The sequence below is a fragment of the Halichoerus grypus genome, chromosome 2 (assembly GCF_964656455.1).
Source record: "Halichoerus grypus chromosome 2, mHalGry1.hap1.1, whole genome shotgun sequence".
In the NCBI taxonomy this organism is placed as follows: Eukaryota; Metazoa; Chordata; class Mammalia; order Carnivora; family Phocidae; genus Halichoerus; species Halichoerus grypus.
The window spans coordinates 152872325-152891281 of record NC_135713.1 but is presented as its reverse complement, the minus strand read 5'-3'; the positions used below and the strand labels follow the sequence as shown (position 1 = coordinate 152891281).

Genomic DNA, 18957 nt, shown 5'->3' with positions numbered 1-18957 from the left:
CAGCCCGCGCCCCAGGACGCACCCTCATCCTCTCCTGACCTCCCACATCCAACCTCCCGAATACGTTCCTGAGTGTCCGGGCGTCCCAATAGCCACCATCCCTTCATGGGTCCAGCACCGAACTTCCTTCCGGGTCTCTACTTGAATTTTTTCTCACCCTATAGCTTATGTTAGCAAAGGGCAGGGAATTCAGGCATTTCTCAGACCCAGAAAAGATAGCACATTACTTCCTTGGCAAACATGCCATGCGGTATCTCATCTGGAGACTTGCCGTTGTTCAGCACAGACGCTTTCCAGCACACCTCCTAATAGGTGAGCAGAATATCCCCAAACCTGTAAAAAGTGCACGTTCACCCGGCGATTCTAGTTCTGGGACTTCATTCTAAGCATAAATCGATGGGAGCCATCTAATTATCTTAACAGTTGGGGATTGTTAAGCCACGGTAGGGTAGGACCATCCGGTTATAAGTAAGAAGAGGTTTATTTTCGTGGCGATCCATTAATGTGCTACTAAGGATGGTTGCAAAGCAGTGTACGCCGAGTAAGGCCCAACTAAAAATACATTTCTGTAACTTATAAATTCATGTGCATGATTTTATATTGGAGTATACAGAGACCTAGAATATTCACCCTCCATCGTGAGCTCTCCTTAGTGGTGGTATCAACAGTTTTGATTTTCTTTCCTCTTGAAGAGCATGTGCTCGTCTCAGAAATAACATTTGATTCATGTGGGACAAGGACACCCAAAGTCCCCTCCAGTGTCCTCAGCCTTGATTTCAGTACCCTCACGTGAAATGCTTGCATTTCTATTTATTTGTCAAAGAGAGAGAGAGACCACAAGCAGGGGAAGCAGCAGGCAGAGGGGGAAGCAGACTCCCTGCTGAGCAAGGAGCCTGATGCGGGACTTGATCCCAGGATCCTGGGATCATGACCTGAGCTCAAGGCAGACGTTTAACCAACTGAGCCTCCCAGGCGTCCTCTTTTTTTAAGATTTATTTAAGAGAGAGAGAACGAGTGGGAGGAGGGTCAGAGGCGGAGAGAAAATCTCCCCCAGAATCCATGCTGAGCGCAGAGCCCAACACAGAACTTGATCTCATGACCCCAAGACCGTGACCCGAGCCAAAATCGAGTCGGATGCCACCAAGGTGCCCCAAAATGCCTGCATTTCTTTAGTCTCTCTAGGAAAACCAGTATGTCCTCATAGAGCAGCAGACTTTGCATTGTGTTTTGCTTTTCCAGGACATTCTATCTCGTTCTTTACTAGACTCTTTTTTAACTTCTTGTTTTTGGCACTGCTATCCGAATTTATCATCTCCTTCTGTGATGTGTAAATTCATTCAGACACATTCCAAAAGTAGGTGATTTTTTTTTTTTCCTTTTTCCTCTATCCGAGGAAAGCAGATGTATCAGAAGTCAGGATCTCCCAGGCCCCATGGTCCCTGGGATAACTCAATCTCGTTGGTCCCTCTTCTGTCATTTTTCTGACCTGTGAGGCTTTGAGGAGCTTCTGATCTGTACCCTTTGCAACAAAACTACTGGAGCTGGTTTTGGTGTGATTTTGTTTTTAACATGAATTTCCTGATGACATTATCGATAAATGATTATTGTGGAAAACCTAGTGACCCCAGCATTCCTAGTCTCCTCCCTCTCATCCACCCCCGTTACTGCTGTTATGTTGCTTGCGTAGATTTCTAAGCAGATTACATGGATTCACTTATTAATTGAAATTATAGGGGCACCTGGGTGGCTCAGTCAGTTAAGCATCCGACTCTTGATTTTGGCTCAGGTCATGATCTCAGGGTCGTGAGATTGAGCCCCCCCATCCAGCTCTGTGCTCAGTAGGAGTCTGCTTGGGATGCTCTCTCTCCCTGACCCTCCCCCTGCTCATTCTCGCTCTCAGATAAATCTTTAAAAAGAAAAGACCTTATACTGAACACACTGTTATATTCACTGCTTTTGTGAAGTTAGGAGTGTGCGGTGCAGGGGGGCACCTGACAGGAAGCAGAGTGTGGGAAACTGTAGGGCAAAGGACCTGTTTTGTTTCAAAAACAAACAGCGAGGGAGGGAGGGACACACGCAGGCATCTCTAGAGGATTTTTAGTTATGGTGTGTGAACCTTATTTGGATTCTAGTGCAAACGAACAAATGTATTTTTAAGAGGTCTTTATGTTTTAGAGAGACAGCTGGAAGGTTTTACAGAGAAAATCCGAGGTTTGGGATTTGCTTCAAGATGACCCGGAGTTGGGGGTTGGGGGGAGCTGGGGGCACGTGGGGAGGGGGGAGAGCCCATGGGCCGCATCTATGCCAGGCTCCGCATGCTGCCGTGCGCTCCGGCGTGTCTTGGAGGCTTTTCGTAGTAACATGTTGATCATTTACACGGGTCTCGTTCCAGAATCAACCAGGGCAAATTTCTGAAATTGGCCGTTCGTTGATCTGTACGTAGAACCCTGCTCGGTTGCGTCTGTTTACTACAGACAGCGAGGCAGGGTGGGAAATCGAAGCGTGTGTTACCGTATCGGCTGTAAACCCTGGGATCCCACCCGCGTGGTGGTGGGCTCACGCCGTGACGCCTCAGCATGTCCTTGCCCTTTTGAAAACCAAAAACCGGTATCTGATGTTAGCGTGCGCACCTCCGGGGTTAGCGCGGCAGGACGTTGTGGGCAGGGGGGCGCTGAGTGTGTTCTCTGCTTCCCCAGGACTTGGAAGAGCAACTGGACGAGGAGGAAGGCGCTCGCCAGAAACTCCAGCTGGAAAAGGTGACGGCAGAGGCTAAAATCAAGAAGATGGAAGAGGAGATCCTGCTTCTCGAGGACCAGAACTCCAAATTTATCAAAGTAAGAGAGTATTTCCGTTACAAAGTTGACGCGCTCACTGGAAGGGGCATCCGGCGGGAAATTGTCAAGAATTCGGGTTCATTTACGTAGTTCTCTCTCCTAAGGCTCTACGTGTATAGATTTCTAAAGACAAGAACTGTTTAATTATTTATATCCACCTCCAGACGTTTGATGTGCGTGTCTCGCACGCGCTGATCCCTGCTCGGTGACCAGGCCCCGTCCACGCAGGCCCCGTCATCCCCTGCACTGGCCACGGGGCTCCCCCTCTGCGGAGCGGTGGGACCTGCTGGGGGGGGGGGGGGCACGAGCACCTGTTTTCTGAGCAAGACCAGGCCCCCGAGGGGGGATTTGGAAGGCCTTCTCCGAAGCAGTCGGTTCTTTGTCCTCAGGAAAAGAAGCTCATGGAAGACCGCATCGCAGAGTGCTCCTCTCAGCTGGCTGAGGAGGAAGAAAAGGCCAAAAACTTGGCCAAAATCAGGAATAAGCAGGAAGTGATGATCTCGGATCTAGAAGGTCAGTGTTTGGGGTCGGAGGAACAGAGGCCGGGCCCCCGCGGGTGTTTCCGTCCCCCCGACAGAGCAGTAACTGACGGAAGACACGCACGCCGGTTGATCCGTTTGGATCCAGTTCTGACTGTTTGCAGTTACCGTGTCCTGCCTCGCCTGCAAGCGTTCACGATGGGCTGGCGCTCCTTTGATTGTAGTTAAGGTCGCTCCCCGGGCCAGACCCTGGCGTCTACACTGCAGGAGGAGGGCCCCGGGCCCTGACCACACCTTCTCAACACTCTGCTTTCTTAGTGGCCGGAAAGCGAGCGGTCGTTTAAACCCCTGCCCGGGGTTTTGTTGTCTTGTCGTTGAGTACAGACGAGGGAGGATGCCAGGGTGAGGGGTCGTCATAAGCCGATCTTGCCGGAGCAGGGTTCTTCTGCTAGGGGAGGACCCCGGGCGCACGCACCTGCTCTTCGCACCCGTGTGATCAGCCTGTGCCGGCCGGTCATGCGGAGAACACCGAGGCGTGCAGGGCGCGGTGTTGCGAGGACCGCCGTGGGGCGGGAGGGATCCCGGCGTGGTTGAGGAGTCCCTGGGGAGCTGTGGCGGGGAGGGCGGCAATCACAGGACCCTCTGCCCGCACTCCGTCCCGTCCCCCCAGTGCCTGGGAGCTGCGGTCCTGGTTCCAGCCAGGGATGCCCGGGGAGGGGGCGTGGGGTGACGGGCAGTCCGCAAATGTGGGCCTGGCGACGGATGCAGCGTGAGAGGGTCCAGGTCCCTTCCCACAAAGGGACATCCTTAAGAACCCCCCCCCCAATATCTTCCCCGAAATTCCATCCTCCCACTGACTTCTCTCGCCTTCGATTTGATGCTAACGGCTGTGCGATGACCTGCTTTTGAGTCAAACGGCTGGTTTTCGACTTCAGTCGGTTTGTAGTTTGAATTTGTTCGTCCGGCGCACCGTTCGTGGGCGTTGAAGAGCTTCTCTCGGCTCTGGCCTTACAGAACGCCTAAAGAAGGAAGAGAAGACGCGTCAGGAGCTGGAAAAGGCCAAGAGAAAACTGGACGGGGAGACCACCGACCTGCAGGACCAGATCGCTGAGCTCCAGGCGCAGATCGACGAGCTCAAGGTCCAGCTGGTCAAGAAGGAGGAAGAGCTACAGGGCGCGCTGGCCAGGTCTGCGTCCGGCCCCGCGCCGTCCCCTGAGCCCCCCCCCCGAGCCCCTCGCGTCCGGGCTGGGCAGAGACCCGGGGCCAGGGGCATGTAGCCTCCTTGTCACGGGTATGACGGAGGCGCCTGGAGACCCGGGAGTCCCTGACTTGCGTCAGGTTAGCAGGAAGCTCACATAAACCAGCCGGGGCCTTCGCACGTCAGACGCCTGAGTCGTGTCACGAGGTCCCCAGAAATCCACCCCAGGAGACATTATTTTACCATAGCAAACGTTTTGGTTTCTGTATAGTAGAAATGAATTTCACAGTGCGTTTTAGAAGTCGAGAGGAAATCCCTTTTCAGAAATGACCCCCCACACTTAGAGTGTGATTTGTTCAGTTCTAAAGCATCCCTTTCAGAATGGAAATTACGGATACTAAGTATATGTATAACCATTTGGCTACGTGGTCATAATTTATTACAACCGAGTACATCTCGTAACAGAATTTTCTTTCCAGTCGTCTCTCACAGTCGGTCTTAGTTTGGCCAGACTCTGCTTTTCCTCTTAGAGGTGAGAGCTAGAATCCAGGAACACAGCTGTCCACAGGCTATCCTGTCCTCCAGCGCCCCTCCCCTCGACTCCAGGCAGAGGGTCTGCCAGCACTGAGCCGAGGGGGGACGGCGGGGGTGAGGGTGGCACGTCGCGCCTCCCCCTGCGTCCCAGGAGCATGTCTGGATTCACTGTAGGCCGGACACTTTGGCCTGGTGCCACCTTGAGCAGTGTTCTCGTTCTGACATTTTGCTCGAGAGGGAACTTTTTCTATTCTGATCGTGAAAATGAGCCTGTCCTTCCTTTTAACGGAGAATTGTCGCCCTTTGGAGAGGGGGCTGGGCTCGAGTCCGCTGCGGGGTCTGCTGCTCCTGGCTCTCGGGGGGCGTCGCCCGGACACGGTCCCTCTGGATGTCTTCACAGGGGGGACGACGAGACGCTCCACAAGAACAATGCTCTCAAGGTGGTGCGGGAGCTGCAGGCCCAAATCGCCGAGCTCCAGGAAGACTTCGAATCTGAGAAGGCTTCACGGAACAAGGCAGAAAAGCAGAAGAGGGACCTGAGTGAGGAGCTGGAGGCTCTGAAGACGGAGCTGGAGGACACTCTGGACACCACCGCGGCTCAGCAGGAACTCCGGTGAGTGGCGTCAGGCGGAAAGGCTCCGGACGTGCTGGCCCTCCTTGGGAGGTGCAGGGTTTCCTTTCTGTTGTTAGTGTGGCTGTTTCTCTCCCTACGGCAGGTGGAACGGGAACAGAATAGCCGTGGTCAGAAAGCATCCCGCATGGAGGGGGGGAGTGAACCAGCAGACGGACGTGTGCAGGGCGGGGTGGGATCCCGCGGGGCAGGTGCGCAGACCGGGTGAGAGGCCTAGAGAGAGGGTCACGGGGACGGGAGGGCCAGACACAGAATGGGGGGAGATCCAGGGGCGCTCAGGCTGCGGGCGGGCAGATGAGAAGGGAGGTACGCGCTCACGCTCGCAAAGAGAGAAAGAAAGGCGAGGGCAGGTCCCCGGACGGGAGTGCGCGTTGGACAGAGGCGTGTGCCGTGTGACCGGTGAGCCGACGGCCAGGCACGGGCGCGCGCGGCCAGAGAAGGTGCACGTGCCGAAGCCTCAGCTCACCAGCCCCCCCAGAGGTCACAGGAGAGCTAGAGCGGCAGGCCGGGGAGCAGGCCGGGCAGAGGGGCTCCCACGTGGCTGCCTGGGCCTCTTCTCGACCGTCTGCTCCCTCCTCAAGGCTCGAGCTGCCAGGGGCATGAGGCCCCCCCGGGTGCCTTGGCCACTAGACGTGGCTGGCTGTGTGCATAGGCGTGCATTCATGCACACACACGCACACCGGCCGGGGCTGCTCCGGGCTGTCCTCCCGGGAAGGCCTGGAATAAAACAGGAGGGGCAGAAGGGGGATCACTTATGAAGACAGGTGTGGGCAGAGAGGGAGGAGACGACCTGGAGCCCCCAAGAGGGAAACCTGGGGGTGCCCTTCCCTGGAGGACAAGGGTGAGCTCACCAGGGGGCGTGGCCGGAGAGTGACGTCACGGGTGTGCCCGGGAGGCGGAGGTCAGGTTGTGGGTGTCAGGGGAGTGGTGAAGAAGCAGAGGCGGGGAGCCTAACGATGTGCCAGGGACTTTGTCCGTGAATGCACGCGGAGCTTGCGTCCCCCGAGACAGCTGGGGGGGGCCTCCCCGCCCCAAGTCCCACCCCAACCCCCCCGCAGAACAGCTCTGCTGCCGGCAACATTAAGTTCTCGTCTTCTCTGTAAAACGTCTGCTTTTCAAAACCTGGAAACCGCTGAACTAGACTTTGTTGAAATACCCGTTCTCAGCCGGACTTTTGGCCACAATAGAAAAAAAGGCTCTGATCATTTCTTCTGTTCACTCTTGCCAAAAAATGAAAAAGAAAAAGACAAGCACACGCGCATATTTATTAAAACCACGGTCATGCGCGCCTCTCGCTGAGGAACCCCTGCCCCCAGCCGGTTCGTCCCTGGGCATTCTGAATCCTGGGGGTCGCGTGACGGTCACCGTCCTCGGCACATCAGTACCTGCAGCGGACTCGGTGCGTAGGTCTCGGAGGACTTGCCCGGAGAGCCGAGGGGCTGCTGGCCTGATCAGCCTGGAGGGGGACGGAGGGCTCGTGGGAGTTAGGAGTGGGACTCTTCCCCGGAGGGACAGTGCGTGGACGGCAGGAGGACTGCTACTGCCGCTGCTTCCACGGAAGTGCTGGTCACACGCTGGGGTGAGCTGAAGTCACCAGATGGAGTGTGTCCGTCTGTCGGGGTGTCTGTCGGGCCCGGCGCTCGCTCCAGCGTCCGTCCCGCTCTGCCGGTCCCTTCGTCTCGAGGAGACCGCGGGGACGGGGCCCGACCAGCGAGCGTGCGGCTGAGCCCGGCTAGACCAGAGAACCTTCGCTGATCCCTTCCATCCGGCTGCCCTGTGACCCCAGAGCCAGCAGCCCCCGGGCCCCCCAATCCACTGGGAGAGGGAGGAGAATGTGCCCACGGGGTCCACCCCCGAGTCACTGTCCCGCTCACGTGTTTGGAACCATAGAGTTATTCTTCAGGAGGGTTGGCAGGTCACAGCTCCTCCGTGTCCTGATGTCCTGCAGCCCTGAGCAGCTTCGGTCTTTACCAAGCCATGTGCTCAGATGGACGGATTTGTGAAGTCTCTTCTTAGTTAGCGAAACCACCTCGGTGTTTCAGCCTACCCGCTGTGTGTTAGAGCAAATCATAAAAGTACTGGAAAGCCACATAAAGACACTTAACGCTCACGCGATCTTTAGTCCCCAAGTTTAGGTTAGAGGAGACCTCCGTTCATCCCAGGACATTCAGAGCCCAGGCTCTGGTCCCTCCAAACTCCGGAGACCTTGTAAGCCCGGAGTGGGGCCCCTGCGCCTGCCTCTAGTTTCCCGTCCCTCCTCCCAGCCTCAGCCACCTCCTGATGGAGTCTCGGGAGGGGGTCCACCTCCCAGGATGGTTAGAGTCCCACCTTTGTCGGGACACAGTGTCCCGACTCCTGGGGCCTTGGCTGCCCCTTAGCTTTTGAAACCTCTTCAGATTCACGCTTTCCAGTTTCGCTGAGAGGTCAGCTGGCGCTGTGGCATCTCACGTCTGCCAGGCAACCAGGCTGCCCAGAGCAGTCCCAAGGCCCGCGTCTGATCGTCGTCACAGGCCCAAAAATTCTCTCAAAGGAATTAACGTGATATATTTTCCGTGACCATAACAACATCCCGAATGTACTGAGGGCTGTTACAGGCCAGGCCCTGTGCCGGGCGCTTCCCACGTGCGAGTCTCACAGCGGCCTCCCGAGACCCTAGGGTGCAGATGGAGAAACCGAGGTCCAGAGTTCAAGCCGTGCGAGGTCCCGGACTTGGCAAACGTGAGAGCCGTAACTGAGCCCACGTCTGTCAACTCTGGGGAAAGCTGAGCATATTTAAAACCAAAACAGCACCTTAAAAATGTCCTTTTAATTCAGTCTCGGTCACCTGATTCTGAGCTGCTTCCTCTAAAAATACGTTTGTCCAGCACCAAGCGCGAACAGGAGGTGGCTGAGCTGAAGAAGGCTCTGGAAGAAGAGACGAGGAACCACGAAGCTCAGATCCAGGACATGCGGCAGAGGCACGCCACGGCCCTGGAGGAGCTTTTGGAGCAGCTCGAGCAGGCCAAGCGGGTGAGTGAGGCAGGGGCCGCCCGTGTCCGCGTCCTTCGGGAAATCGCCCTCAGAACCCACCCCCCCGCCCCGTCCACGCAGTACGGATTCACTCGGACACTCCCGGGTGGCTGCCGACCTCCAGGAGCCACATGCCCGTGGTTGTGTGTGTGTGTTAATAAGTGGGTGGGTCCGGCTGCCGTTGCAAATCCCACGCTCCTCCCAGGGTGTCCCCCCACCAGCGTCCCCTCCCGACGATGAGCTCAGAAACCTCGAACGGTCTGACGTCTCTCTCGTGCTGCCAGCCAGTCCCCGAGTCCTGCTGGTTTTTCCCGTGCCCCTTAGCCCCCCCTCATCGTCCCTCCTCGCCCATCCTTGCCCTTGGTCTGTCTCAGGCCACTGTGCCTGTCGCCGCCCCTGTCTCACGTCGGCTTCCCGTCCTCCCATCAGCTCCATGCTTCATCTTGTGCAGCCTCTGACCCCTGGGCAGATGAGCCTTCTTCCTCGTTATTCCCCGTACTCCTCCCCTGCCCGTCCACATGCCACCTTCTGATTTGTGCGCTCACAATAGCAACACTGACGGACGTCGGCATCCGTATGCGTCCGTCGCCACGCTGAGTACTCGACGCGCATTGTCTTTGCCTTTTACTACAGCCTTGTGGGGTAGACTCTGCTGACGGGGTTCGGAGATTACCCAAGGGTCGCACAGCCAGTGAGCGGCCAGGGAGAGGGAAGCCGGGGAGTGTGGCCCTGGAGCCCCCACGGAACCCCCCTCCCCTGCCGCACGGCCTCGAAGGCCCGTGCCCAGTCCCGAGTCCTCCCGGGGCGGCCCCTGCAGGGAGCCAGCCTGTTGTGAGCCCCCTTGCACCAACGTGTGTGCATTCGTCTGACACACACCGCATTAGTCTCAGCCCGGCGACAAGACTCGCAGCTCCTTGTTAAAAATAATTCTCTGAACTAACAGAACGTGTCTTACACCAGGGGTAACGTGAAGGAACGGTGGCACTTTGGACAGATGCGCCCTGTGTGTCGCCCCCACGCTGGGCTGACAAGGATGAAGTCCATGGTGCAGTGAGCCCCTAAATATCTGGGATCCCCCCCCGCCGGCAGCGTGCGCCAGGGTGTCCCTGCTGTAGGAACCTCACCCTCCGAGAAGAACGGAGGTTTTCATTCAGACGCTGATGGCAGACCACGGAGCGGGCGCGATCCCACCGAGGAAAAAGCAGCGCCTTGTATGGAGTGTTCTAAAAATAGCACGTTTCTCTTCCTTCGCCTCCTAGTTCAAAGCGAATCTTGAGAAGAACAAGCAGGGCCTGGAGACCGACAACAAGGAGCTGGCGTGCGAGGTCAAGGTGCTGCAGCAGGTCAAGGCCGAGTCCGAGCACAAGAGGAAGAAACTCGACGCGCAGGTGCAGGAACTCCACGCCAAGGTGTCGGAAGGGGACAGACTCCGCGTGGAGCTGGCCGAGAAAGCAAACAAGCTCCAGGTAAGCCCGGGCAGCCTGGTGCTGGGCTCTGCACGGCCCCCCCACAGCGGGCGCGCCCCTCCGCAGGCCCTGGCCAGTGTGAGCCGCTCCAAGTTCACTGATACTTGAAGAATGGACGGCGCGAGGGCGCCCGGCCGGCTCAGCCAGAGGAGCACGTGACTCCTGATCCTCGGGGTCGTGAGTTCAAGCCCCACGCTGGCTGCAGAGATGGCTTAAGATCAATAAGTACCATTTTTAGAAACTAGAAAAATCAAAATCAGGGGCGCCTGGGTGGCTCAGTGGGATAAGCGTCCAACCCTTGATCTCGGCTCAGGGCAGGATGGACTTGCATGCAGCCAGGAAAAACGATGCAGCAGATGAATATTCGTTAGGAGAGATGTGTTCTGTGCTGCTGAGCTAAAAACCAATCACAGAACCGTGACTGTCGGACACCCAGGACCCAGGACAGCCCGCGGGTCAGTGACTCGCTGGGCCGACTCCCGGGACACGGCACGTGGTCCTGCTCGTGGCCATAGTTCTTATAGTGGAAGGATTACAAAGCAAGTGAATAAAGGGGAAAGGTGGGGGCCCTGAGGACACCGCGTGCGAGCTCCCGGCAGTCCTTTGGGGGGCAGGCCCACGCGGCGCCCCGTTCCTCCCGCAGCGAGCTGGGACGTGCGTGGGGAAGCTCGCGGTGTGGTGGGGGGCTGGCCCCGTGGGCCCCTCTGCCTGACACACGCCAGTGTCTCAGATCCCAGAGGGGAAGCGGGTGCTCAGCGTAACGCACGGTGTTTACACCAGCCACCTCGGCACAGTGAGCCTTTCTATTTTAGGGAATGCTAGGCGCTTTCTGGAAGTCTAGGTTCCCAGACGCCAGCCACGGGCCCTTCTAAGGAGAGCAGTCCCAGCCTCCTCTGTTAACTCTTTCCTGTGTTCTCAAAAGAGAAGATGTTAAACGGTGTTAGTGCTCCCCCGTGTTACTGTCTGTGTGGCGGGGAGGCGAGCTGAGCCTGCGTCCGGCTCCTGGGGGTGGTCTCCCCTTGGATCCGCACACCGCGCCCCCTGGGTGAGTCGGGCGCCTCAAAGAAGCGGAGGAGGGCGCCGCCCTCTGGCGACTCCCCTGGCGGCTCCCGGAGCCAGAGCTGAAGGCGAGGTCTCTGTCGAGTCCAGAGCCCTTCACCACCACGCTGTTGCCAGGGCCGCGGACGCGTGGGCTCTCCAGAGGCTGTTGCTAAAATGAGTACAAACAGAAATGTCCTTGGCTTGGGTCACGTGTATAGATATGTCCTCTGTGCACCTCCCCTTTGCTAATATGACCAGGGGACAAACCAGAGTGGGGGGGGGGGGTCCCGCTGTCCCTGAGGAAAGATTACAAAAGGTCTTATACCGTGGGGATTGGGGGGGATGGTTACCACATTATTCATGAAATCTGACCATAAGAGATAGCTGAATATTCATGATAAATCTATGCCAGCAGATTTTTAAGCCTAGAAAGTACTTTGGACTGAAGACTAAAGAGTTAAACTTCTTTGACTCTCTATAAGAAAGTTTTCAAGTTCTATAAAGATATGAATGTACTGCCCCACCCCCCACCCCCGCCCAATGCAGGATTAATGCATCTTAGTGTGAAAAAGGACCAAGATCCAACACCTGCTGATCTCAGAGCCTCTTCACGCAGCAAAGCAATCCCTGGGAGGATTTAGTGTTCTTTCTGTCCCTTCGGGATAGAACAACAAGATGGTAAAGCAGAGTTAGGAGAACCCCACTCCGTGTGTGGGCTCCGCCGTTCTAATCCTCCCCGTCCGTGGTCCCGCGGCGGGTGGTGCCGTGCCTGCCTCTCGGGTCACTGGCAGCAGGTAGACCCTCCGTGATGGAAGTCTTCCTTAATTGGGTTTGGCAGTTTGCAGGATCACCCCCCTCCCCCGAATACTGCTGCTTGTGTGCATTTAAGAGTGGTGAGTCTGGACCCTTCCTATCTGCTTACTGATGAACTGAATCTTGTACTCCTTGCAGAATGAACTGGACAATGTCTCAAGTCTTCTGGAAGAAGCAGAGAAGAAGGGTATTAAATTTGCTAAGGATGCAGCTGGTCTTGAGTCTCAACTGCAGGACACACAGGTAATCTGGGGAGTAAGGGCCCCTGATGGTAGCCCTGCCGTGTCTCGCGTCTGCAAGCTGGTCCCAGAATGGCTTTCTGATCATCTCTGGTTTTATGCTCAACTTTTATTTGGAACCGTCTTGCTACTAAGGAAATCTCCGAAGCTCATAACTCGACGCGGCGCCCCCGGTCCCTGCTTCGCACCATCAGGCACCGCCTGGGATGCGGTCCAAGCAGCCATCCTCCCGCGCGCACAAGCGTCGCTGGCCATTTGCACTAAGATTGTTTTCTTTGGCTGAAATTCCATGACCCTGACCTCACAGAGAGTCCCTACCGTAAAAGGACAGGTTGAAGCTCGCTAAATCCTACGGTTAAATCCCGTATCAAAACGTGCCTTGGGAGTGTCTTCCAGTCCGAGAGAAATCAGGATATTGACTTCGATATAAAAATAACGTAGCATTTTTTTCTTGGGAGTTTGACATCTTCTTTGTATTAAATTTTCTAACTTTATAGGAACGGGGATTTGCTAAATGCTGCGGATACAGGGGTGAAAATCTCAGACAAAGAAGGTGGGCATAATGGGGGCTTGCGCGGTGACGAGGCGTATCCTGGTCAGCACAGAAAGCCCTCTGCGTGCCTTTGAAAACTTTCAAGTCTGAAAGTAAATGGGAAAGACACGTTTGCTTTGACATTTTAGAAAAATGAGTCTGGCAGAAAGTAAAGGACAGACGCTGGAGGGGCGGCCCGATCCTAGAGGGGACGGTAGTGAGAAGTGCCAAGTTGCCTGAACTAAGGGACAGGGGAGCGGAGGGAGGATCTGCCGAAGTGCAAAGATGCAGGAGGAGCAGGGAAGGCGGCCCGGGCGCCGGGTGGACAGGGCTGCTGTTCCTCAACGACCAGCATAACGCAGTATTTCCGGCGGGAGCATTTATAAAATTATCACGTGTGTCTCTGAATCCTTTCCGTCTCTTACTGTCACTGGGTATTGCGCACACACCAAGGCGCTCTGGCGTTCGTGACATGAAGTTGTTTTTTTTATAAGAGGTGTTTTTATTTTGGGGCCTGATGTGACTTCAGTCTCGACCTTTCACGAAAACAAACAGGAGCTTCTCCAGGAGGAGACGCGCCAGAAACTGAACCTGAGCAGCCGCATCCGGCAGCTGGAGGAGGAGAAGAACAGTCTCCAGGAGCAGCAGGAGGAGGAGGAGGAGGCCAGGAAGAATCTGGAGAAACAAGTGTTGGCCCTGCAGTCCCAGGTGCGCGCGCGCTCCCCCAGAAGCCGCGCTGGCCTACATGTCCCTGCCGCGCTGCGTCGTCCCATCTGCATTTGGGACAGTTAATTAGGTTGCACTAAATTAAGCCCAAGAAGGGTTTTTCCCTTGACCCAGCCACATGCTGATACCACGCTGGTGGTTATGGTGCCGGAAGCATTTAAAATAAAGCCCTAGGACTGTGTCCGCCATTCAAACCAGTCATCCCTTTGTGGATTATTAGCTAAGAAATTCAGTTACAGGGGGCGCCTGGGTGGCTCAGTCGATTAAGCATCTGCCTTCAGCTCAGGTCATGATCCCAGGGTCCCGGGATCGAGCCTCGCATTGGGCTCTCTGTTCAGTGGGGAGCCTGCTTCTCCCACTCCCTCAGCTACGTGCTCTCTCAAATAAATACATAAAATCTTTAAAAAAAGAAAAAAAAAGAAATTCAGTTACACTCGAAGGTTCGGTTGCTCAAAGTCACACAGTGTTGATTTCGAACTCGCTTTCTCTCTATTCCTCACCTGTAAGCATCAACGGGGTTGTCTGACGCGCATCTCTCTTCCCGTAAAACCTAGCTCACGGACACCAAGAAGAAAGTAGACGACGACTTAGGAACAATCGAGAATTTGGAAGAAGCCAGGAAGAAGCTTCTGAAAGACGCGGAGGCGTTGGGCCAGCGCCTGGAGGAGAAGGCCCTGGCCTACGACAAGCTGGAGAAGACCAAGAACCGCCTACAGCAGGAGCTCGACGACCTGACGGTGGACCTGGACCACCAGCGCCAGATCGCCTCCAACCTGGAGAAGAAGCAGAAGAAGTTCGACCAGGTGGGTCCCCGGCGCCGCATGCGGTCTCCTCCTGGCAGCGCCCTCCCTTGGGTGGCTTATGGTTTAAAATCATCTGTAGAAAGTTGGAAAAGGAGAGAAGCAAAAAGAGATAGGAGAACAGCGCTAATCTGGTGCTGTGCTTCGCTGTAAGTCGGACACACAGAGAAGGCAAAGTGGTTCTGTCGCACTTTAAGCCACTGTCCACATTAACCCGCCGCCGTTTCCCCCCCACAGCTGTTAGCAGAAGAGAAGAACATCTCCGCTCGCTATGCGGAAGAGCGAGACCGCGCGGAGGCGGAAGCCAGAGAGAAGGAGACCAAAGCCCTGTCCCTGGCCCGGGCCCTCGAGGAAGCTCTGGAGGCCAAGGAGGAGTTTGAGAGACAGAACAAGCAGCTTCGGACAGACATGGAAGACCTCATGAGCTCCAAGGATGACGTGGGGAAGAACGTGAGTAGCCCTGGGGACCAGTCCTTGGAGGGGGGCAGGCGACTCCCCACAAGCGCCTGATGGGTCTGGGGGCGTCCAGGCTGGCGCGTAAGGAGGGGGGGTAACGTCTTCGGGGAGAACCTGTGAGATTCTGTGTGGTCTGTTCTCACAGCAGTGCTGACAGATGGGGAGGCCTTGTTTACTGATGGCACTTTCATGGGTGCTCCCCGCCCTCCCCTACGTCCTGGCAGGGGACGCTGAAGAAGGCATGTCTTCGGCCCCGAGTCCCAGGGAGTCACCAAACACGAGTACCTCGAGGGCCCCGCAGACCGAGGGCAGTGGGAACCCGGAGGGGGGCCGGAGGCACCTACAGCTCTCCCTGACCCCCCGGTCGAACGCCCTGGAAACTTCATTCACAGTCTGGAAATTTCTGCGGTCCTGTCCTTTTACCGCACACACACTCCACGAGAACTGCGATGATTTTTATGTGCCCCACGCCCCTCCCTTAGGTGCATGAGGTGTGGAGGATGGCGAGGCGAGGCCAGGCCTGGGGTCAGAAACAGGTTTGGGGCTCAGCTCTTCCCCCCAGCTTCCGTTCTCAGCAGGAGAAGCCACTTGATCTCTTGAGCCCAAGTTCTGTCATCTGCCCGATGGACAGGACACGTCCCCTGTTTCATGAAGCCACAGCACATGCTCTTTGAAAAGCATAGCGTCTCATTTTCATGGGATGTGGGCGCCCCGGCCCCATCATAAAGGAGGGAAGGCCATCCTACCTTCCCGTTGGGTCTCCCGACAACCCGGTGCCTGGCGGATCAGCCCCACAGGCAAGAGGCCGCCTAGAGCAGAAACGGCCATGATTACACAGTAAAATGTAGAGCAAGACTCCAGTTACTTTCATTGTGTTTTTTTTTTTTTTTTTAAATCAAGTGAGCTCTCCGCCCAACACGGGGCTCAAACTCACAACCCCGAGATCAAGTGTCAGACACTCCCCCTTCTGCGCCAGCCAGGCGCCCCGTTGTTTGCTTGTTCGTATTAGTCGTTCGCTAGAATCATCAACAGTCCCATTCACTCCACAGACATTGTGCCTGAGAAGCAGCAGACGCTGCGGAGAGGCCAGGGCCTCCCGCCCTACCTCCTCCTGCCCCCGCGAGCCCCAGAGGGGAGGCAGAGCACCTGCGCCTGAAGGGTGTCCCGGGGGGTGGAGGCACCTGGCCCAGAGAACTAGGTAGATGTTTGCGATGGGGATCTTTGTCCAGAGGAAGGCCATGCCTCTGTTTCCCCGCACCCTGCTTCCCAGACCTAACTCACCTTACTATTTGGAATTTCCACGTGCGTTTTTGGCCCCAGCCACCTTCCCCACGGCAGGACGGGATGTCCTGAGTGCCTTGTACGCACAGACGGCCGGCAGATGGCCAGTCAGCAGCCCAGTTCCTCTGACACCGCGCTCATTCCGTTGTTCTTCGGCTCGTAAAGTTCGCTCCGCTTCAAGGTCATCGGCGAACAACTTAGTGGTTATGGGGCGCGTGGCGATCAGGAGCTCCGAACTGTCCTCTAAGTGGCATCCTCCGAAATGAGTGGCACAGGCCGTAGCAGGAGAAGGAAGGATGTGTGTGACATGGCGGGGAAGCCGGCCCGGGAGGGACCAGAGTGGCCTTCGAGCCACGTGGGGGCCTCTGACGGAAGACACAGACGGCCGTCCCCGTCTGCGCCTCTGCCAGGGGTCATCTCTCCCCTGCTGCTTCCTGTGCTTTAGGTGCATGAGCTTGAAAAATCGAAGCGCGCCCTGGAGCAGCAGGTGGAGGAGATGAGGACCCAGCTCGAAGAGCTGGAGGATGAACTTCAGGCCACGGAGGACGCCAAACTTCGCTTAGAGGTCAACATGCAGGCCATGAAGGCCCAGTTCGAGAGGGACTTGCAGACGAGAGACGAGCAGAACGAAGAAAAGAAGCGGCTCCTGGTGAAACAGGTAGGTCGGAGGCAGCGCGGCCTCGGGAACAGGAACCTGCTCGTTCTCGAATTCCGGCTGTGGGTCAGTATCCTGTTGGTTCACGTCAGAACACGTTAGCAGGAGGAAAACCAACGTAGTTGATCATTTGGTCTTTAAAGTTTAGTGTACTTGTTTCTGATTTCCTATTTCCTTATTTATCAAACACCACCACTGCTGCTTACGAGCCAGGAAACTTCTCAGTAATTACATAGCCCTCGGTGGGACCTCAAGAGACAACGCAGTTAGGTTCAAGGTCAGGGAGTCTTAAATGTGTGGGTGAAGGAGACAAGCCACCATGGCTGACGAGGGGACTCCGCGTTTCTGAAGTTCAGATCACATGCCCTCATGGAACCACTCCTCAGAGGGAAAAAAGCCAGATGATTCTCCTTTTTTTGTTTTTGTTTTTTGTTTTTTAAGATTTTATTTATTTGAGAGAGAAAGAGCATGAGAGTGGGGGGGGGGAGCAGAGGGAGAAGCAGACTCCCCGCTGAGCAGGGAACCCAATCCCAGGACCCCGGGATCATGACCTGAGCCGAAGGCAGCCGCTCCACCGACTGAGCCACCTGGGCACCCTCCTTTTTTTGGTTTTAAAAAGTTGCCAGGCACTTACGATTTGTATACTTTTCTGAATGTATGTGAGATTTCTAATTTATAAGTTCACTTTCAAAAACTAATTGTGGCTATTTTGACAGTCCCTTGGAGTTGGTGGTATCAAGTCTTGGATCTGGGATAGATCTGTTTCATTATTCTCAGGCACTGGTATTTAATATATTAGCCATTTCTTGCTAGATAACCAGTGACCTCAGACTTAGTGACTCAGAACAGCACTTACATAGCTCCCAGTTTCTGTGGGTCTAGAATTCTGAATCCACGGGGCAGGTGCATCGTCTGAAAGCCTGACTTGGGCCAGAGGACCTGCGTCCAGGCTGGCTCCCCCCCACCCCCCCCGAGCCCAGGGTCCTGGTCCAAGACCTCGGCTCCTTGCCGCGGGGCCGATCCACAGGCCCTTGAGTGTCCCTGCAAGAGATGTCTGCCGGCTTTCCGTGTGTCATCACCTTGGCTAGGAGCCCGAGGTCACGGACTCCGCCTTCCCGTGCTCCATGGTAGCCCGCGGGAATGGTGCATACAAGGCGTTACCGTTCAAGACCTCCCTGAACACACTTCAGCTCCAGAGAGCTGCCACAGAGTCACCGTCTGGATGCCAGGCCGCCTGTCCCTGCGAGGGGTCCCGGGGTATGGCCGGGCCTGACCCGATGCTGTCCACCAGGTGCGGGAGTTGGAGGCAGAGCTGGAGGACGAGCGGAAGCAGCGGGCGCTGGCAGTTGCTTCCAAGAAGAAACTGGAAATAGACCTGAAGGACCTTGAAGCCCAGATCGAGGCGGCGAACAAGGCAAGGGATGAAGTGATCAAGCAGCTCCGCAAGCTTCAGGTAGGTGACCTCCGGCCCTGCGGACCCATGAGCCGCCAGGAGGCAAGCTCTGCAGCGCCCCCTGCCAGCCGGCTCAGCGTGCACACGCCGCCAGTCCCGGGCGCGCAGTGGGGTTGTGGCCCGGCGGCCGAGGATGGGTCAGCGGGCAGGAGGAGGGCACGCACGACTCTCCTGTCTGCAGGATGTGCGGGGCCCCACCCAGCACATCTTGGACGGTGCTGGCGTGGTCAGCAGGTGGAGCATCCGCCGGGCGGGGGCTCAGGCTCTTAGGGCTCGGACAGCCTCTGGTGACGCTCAGCTTAGCCTGGAGCCACCCAAGAGGAAGGTGGCGTTGGCCGCGGCCGTCTACGGCCCTGAGCTTTAGTCCTCTTCAGTCTGATTTAGTCCGCACTTCTACTCAAATGATGTGCCAGTTGTCACTATCACCGTGTCAAGGGGATTTCTAGAGTAACTCCCAGTAACTCCCGGTTCTCGGCAGGACGTCGCAGGCCCTCTCCCATCCTAGGCACAACTCCTCTGGGGCGAAATCGGTCGATGATGACAAAAGCTTTAGAAAACGTCCATTCCTTTGACCGTGGTGATTCCACATTTCAAGAATGTGTTCTAACAAAATATAGAGATGAGGAGAAATATTCATACACAGAGATCAGAGCTGAAATGTTTGCCCGCCAGCCGGTTCGAGGCTGGGGATGAGGATGCAGTTATGGGGCCTGAGTCAGGAAGACAAGTGTGGGCAGCTTCACTCTCGGCCACACACGTGTGTAGATGTTGGTGTATCGACAGGTAGATGACGTACTTAGGAAAAGGTTA

General features: G+C 56.2%; 2 protein-coding genes and 1 long non-coding RNA gene across 12 annotated transcripts in view; 1 reads left to right on the top strand and 2 right to left on the bottom strand.

The window, feature by feature from the left end:
* Positions 1 to 18957, top strand: part of MYH10 (myosin heavy chain 10) — a 121481-nt gene that overhangs the window by 91597 nt on the left and 10927 nt on the right. For all 10 annotated transcript variants that reach the window (XM_036094491.2, XM_036094495.2, XM_036094497.2 and 7 more), the window contains 12 exons: positions 2697 to 2834; positions 3224 to 3347; positions 4328 to 4499; positions 5446 to 5658; positions 8541 to 8685; positions 9945 to 10151; positions 12144 to 12248; positions 13332 to 13484; positions 14057 to 14305; positions 14540 to 14752; positions 16485 to 16697; positions 17986 to 18147. In XM_036094491.2, coding sequence (XP_035950384.2) covers positions 2697 to 2834; positions 3224 to 3347; positions 4328 to 4499; positions 5446 to 5658; positions 8541 to 8685; positions 9945 to 10151; positions 12144 to 12248; positions 13332 to 13484; positions 14057 to 14305; positions 14540 to 14752; positions 16485 to 16697; positions 17986 to 18147 — 2094 coding nt within the window. The remainder of the gene's footprint in view (positions 1 to 2696; positions 2835 to 3223; positions 3348 to 4327; positions 4500 to 5445; positions 5659 to 8540; positions 8686 to 9944; positions 10152 to 12143; positions 12249 to 13331; positions 13485 to 14056; positions 14306 to 14539; positions 14753 to 16484; positions 16698 to 17985; positions 18148 to 18957) is intronic.
* The window catches only part of NDEL1 (nudE neurodevelopment protein 1 like 1), a 64658-nt gene continuing 46679 nt past the window's right edge, over positions 979 to 18957 (bottom strand). Inside the window, exon 9 of the mRNA XM_078067906.1 lies at positions 979 to 4332. Coding sequence (XP_077924032.1) covers positions 4245 to 4332 — 88 coding nt within the window. The 3' untranslated portion in view covers positions 979 to 4244. The remainder of the gene's footprint in view (positions 4333 to 18957) is intronic.
* Positions 5301 to 6698, bottom strand: LOC144381177 (uncharacterized). The gene is made up of 2 exons (XR_013446008.1): positions 6528 to 6698; positions 5301 to 6393 (listed from the first exon to the last, which is right to left on the bottom strand). It is a non-coding gene; the product is annotated as an uncharacterized LOC144381177 (long non-coding RNA).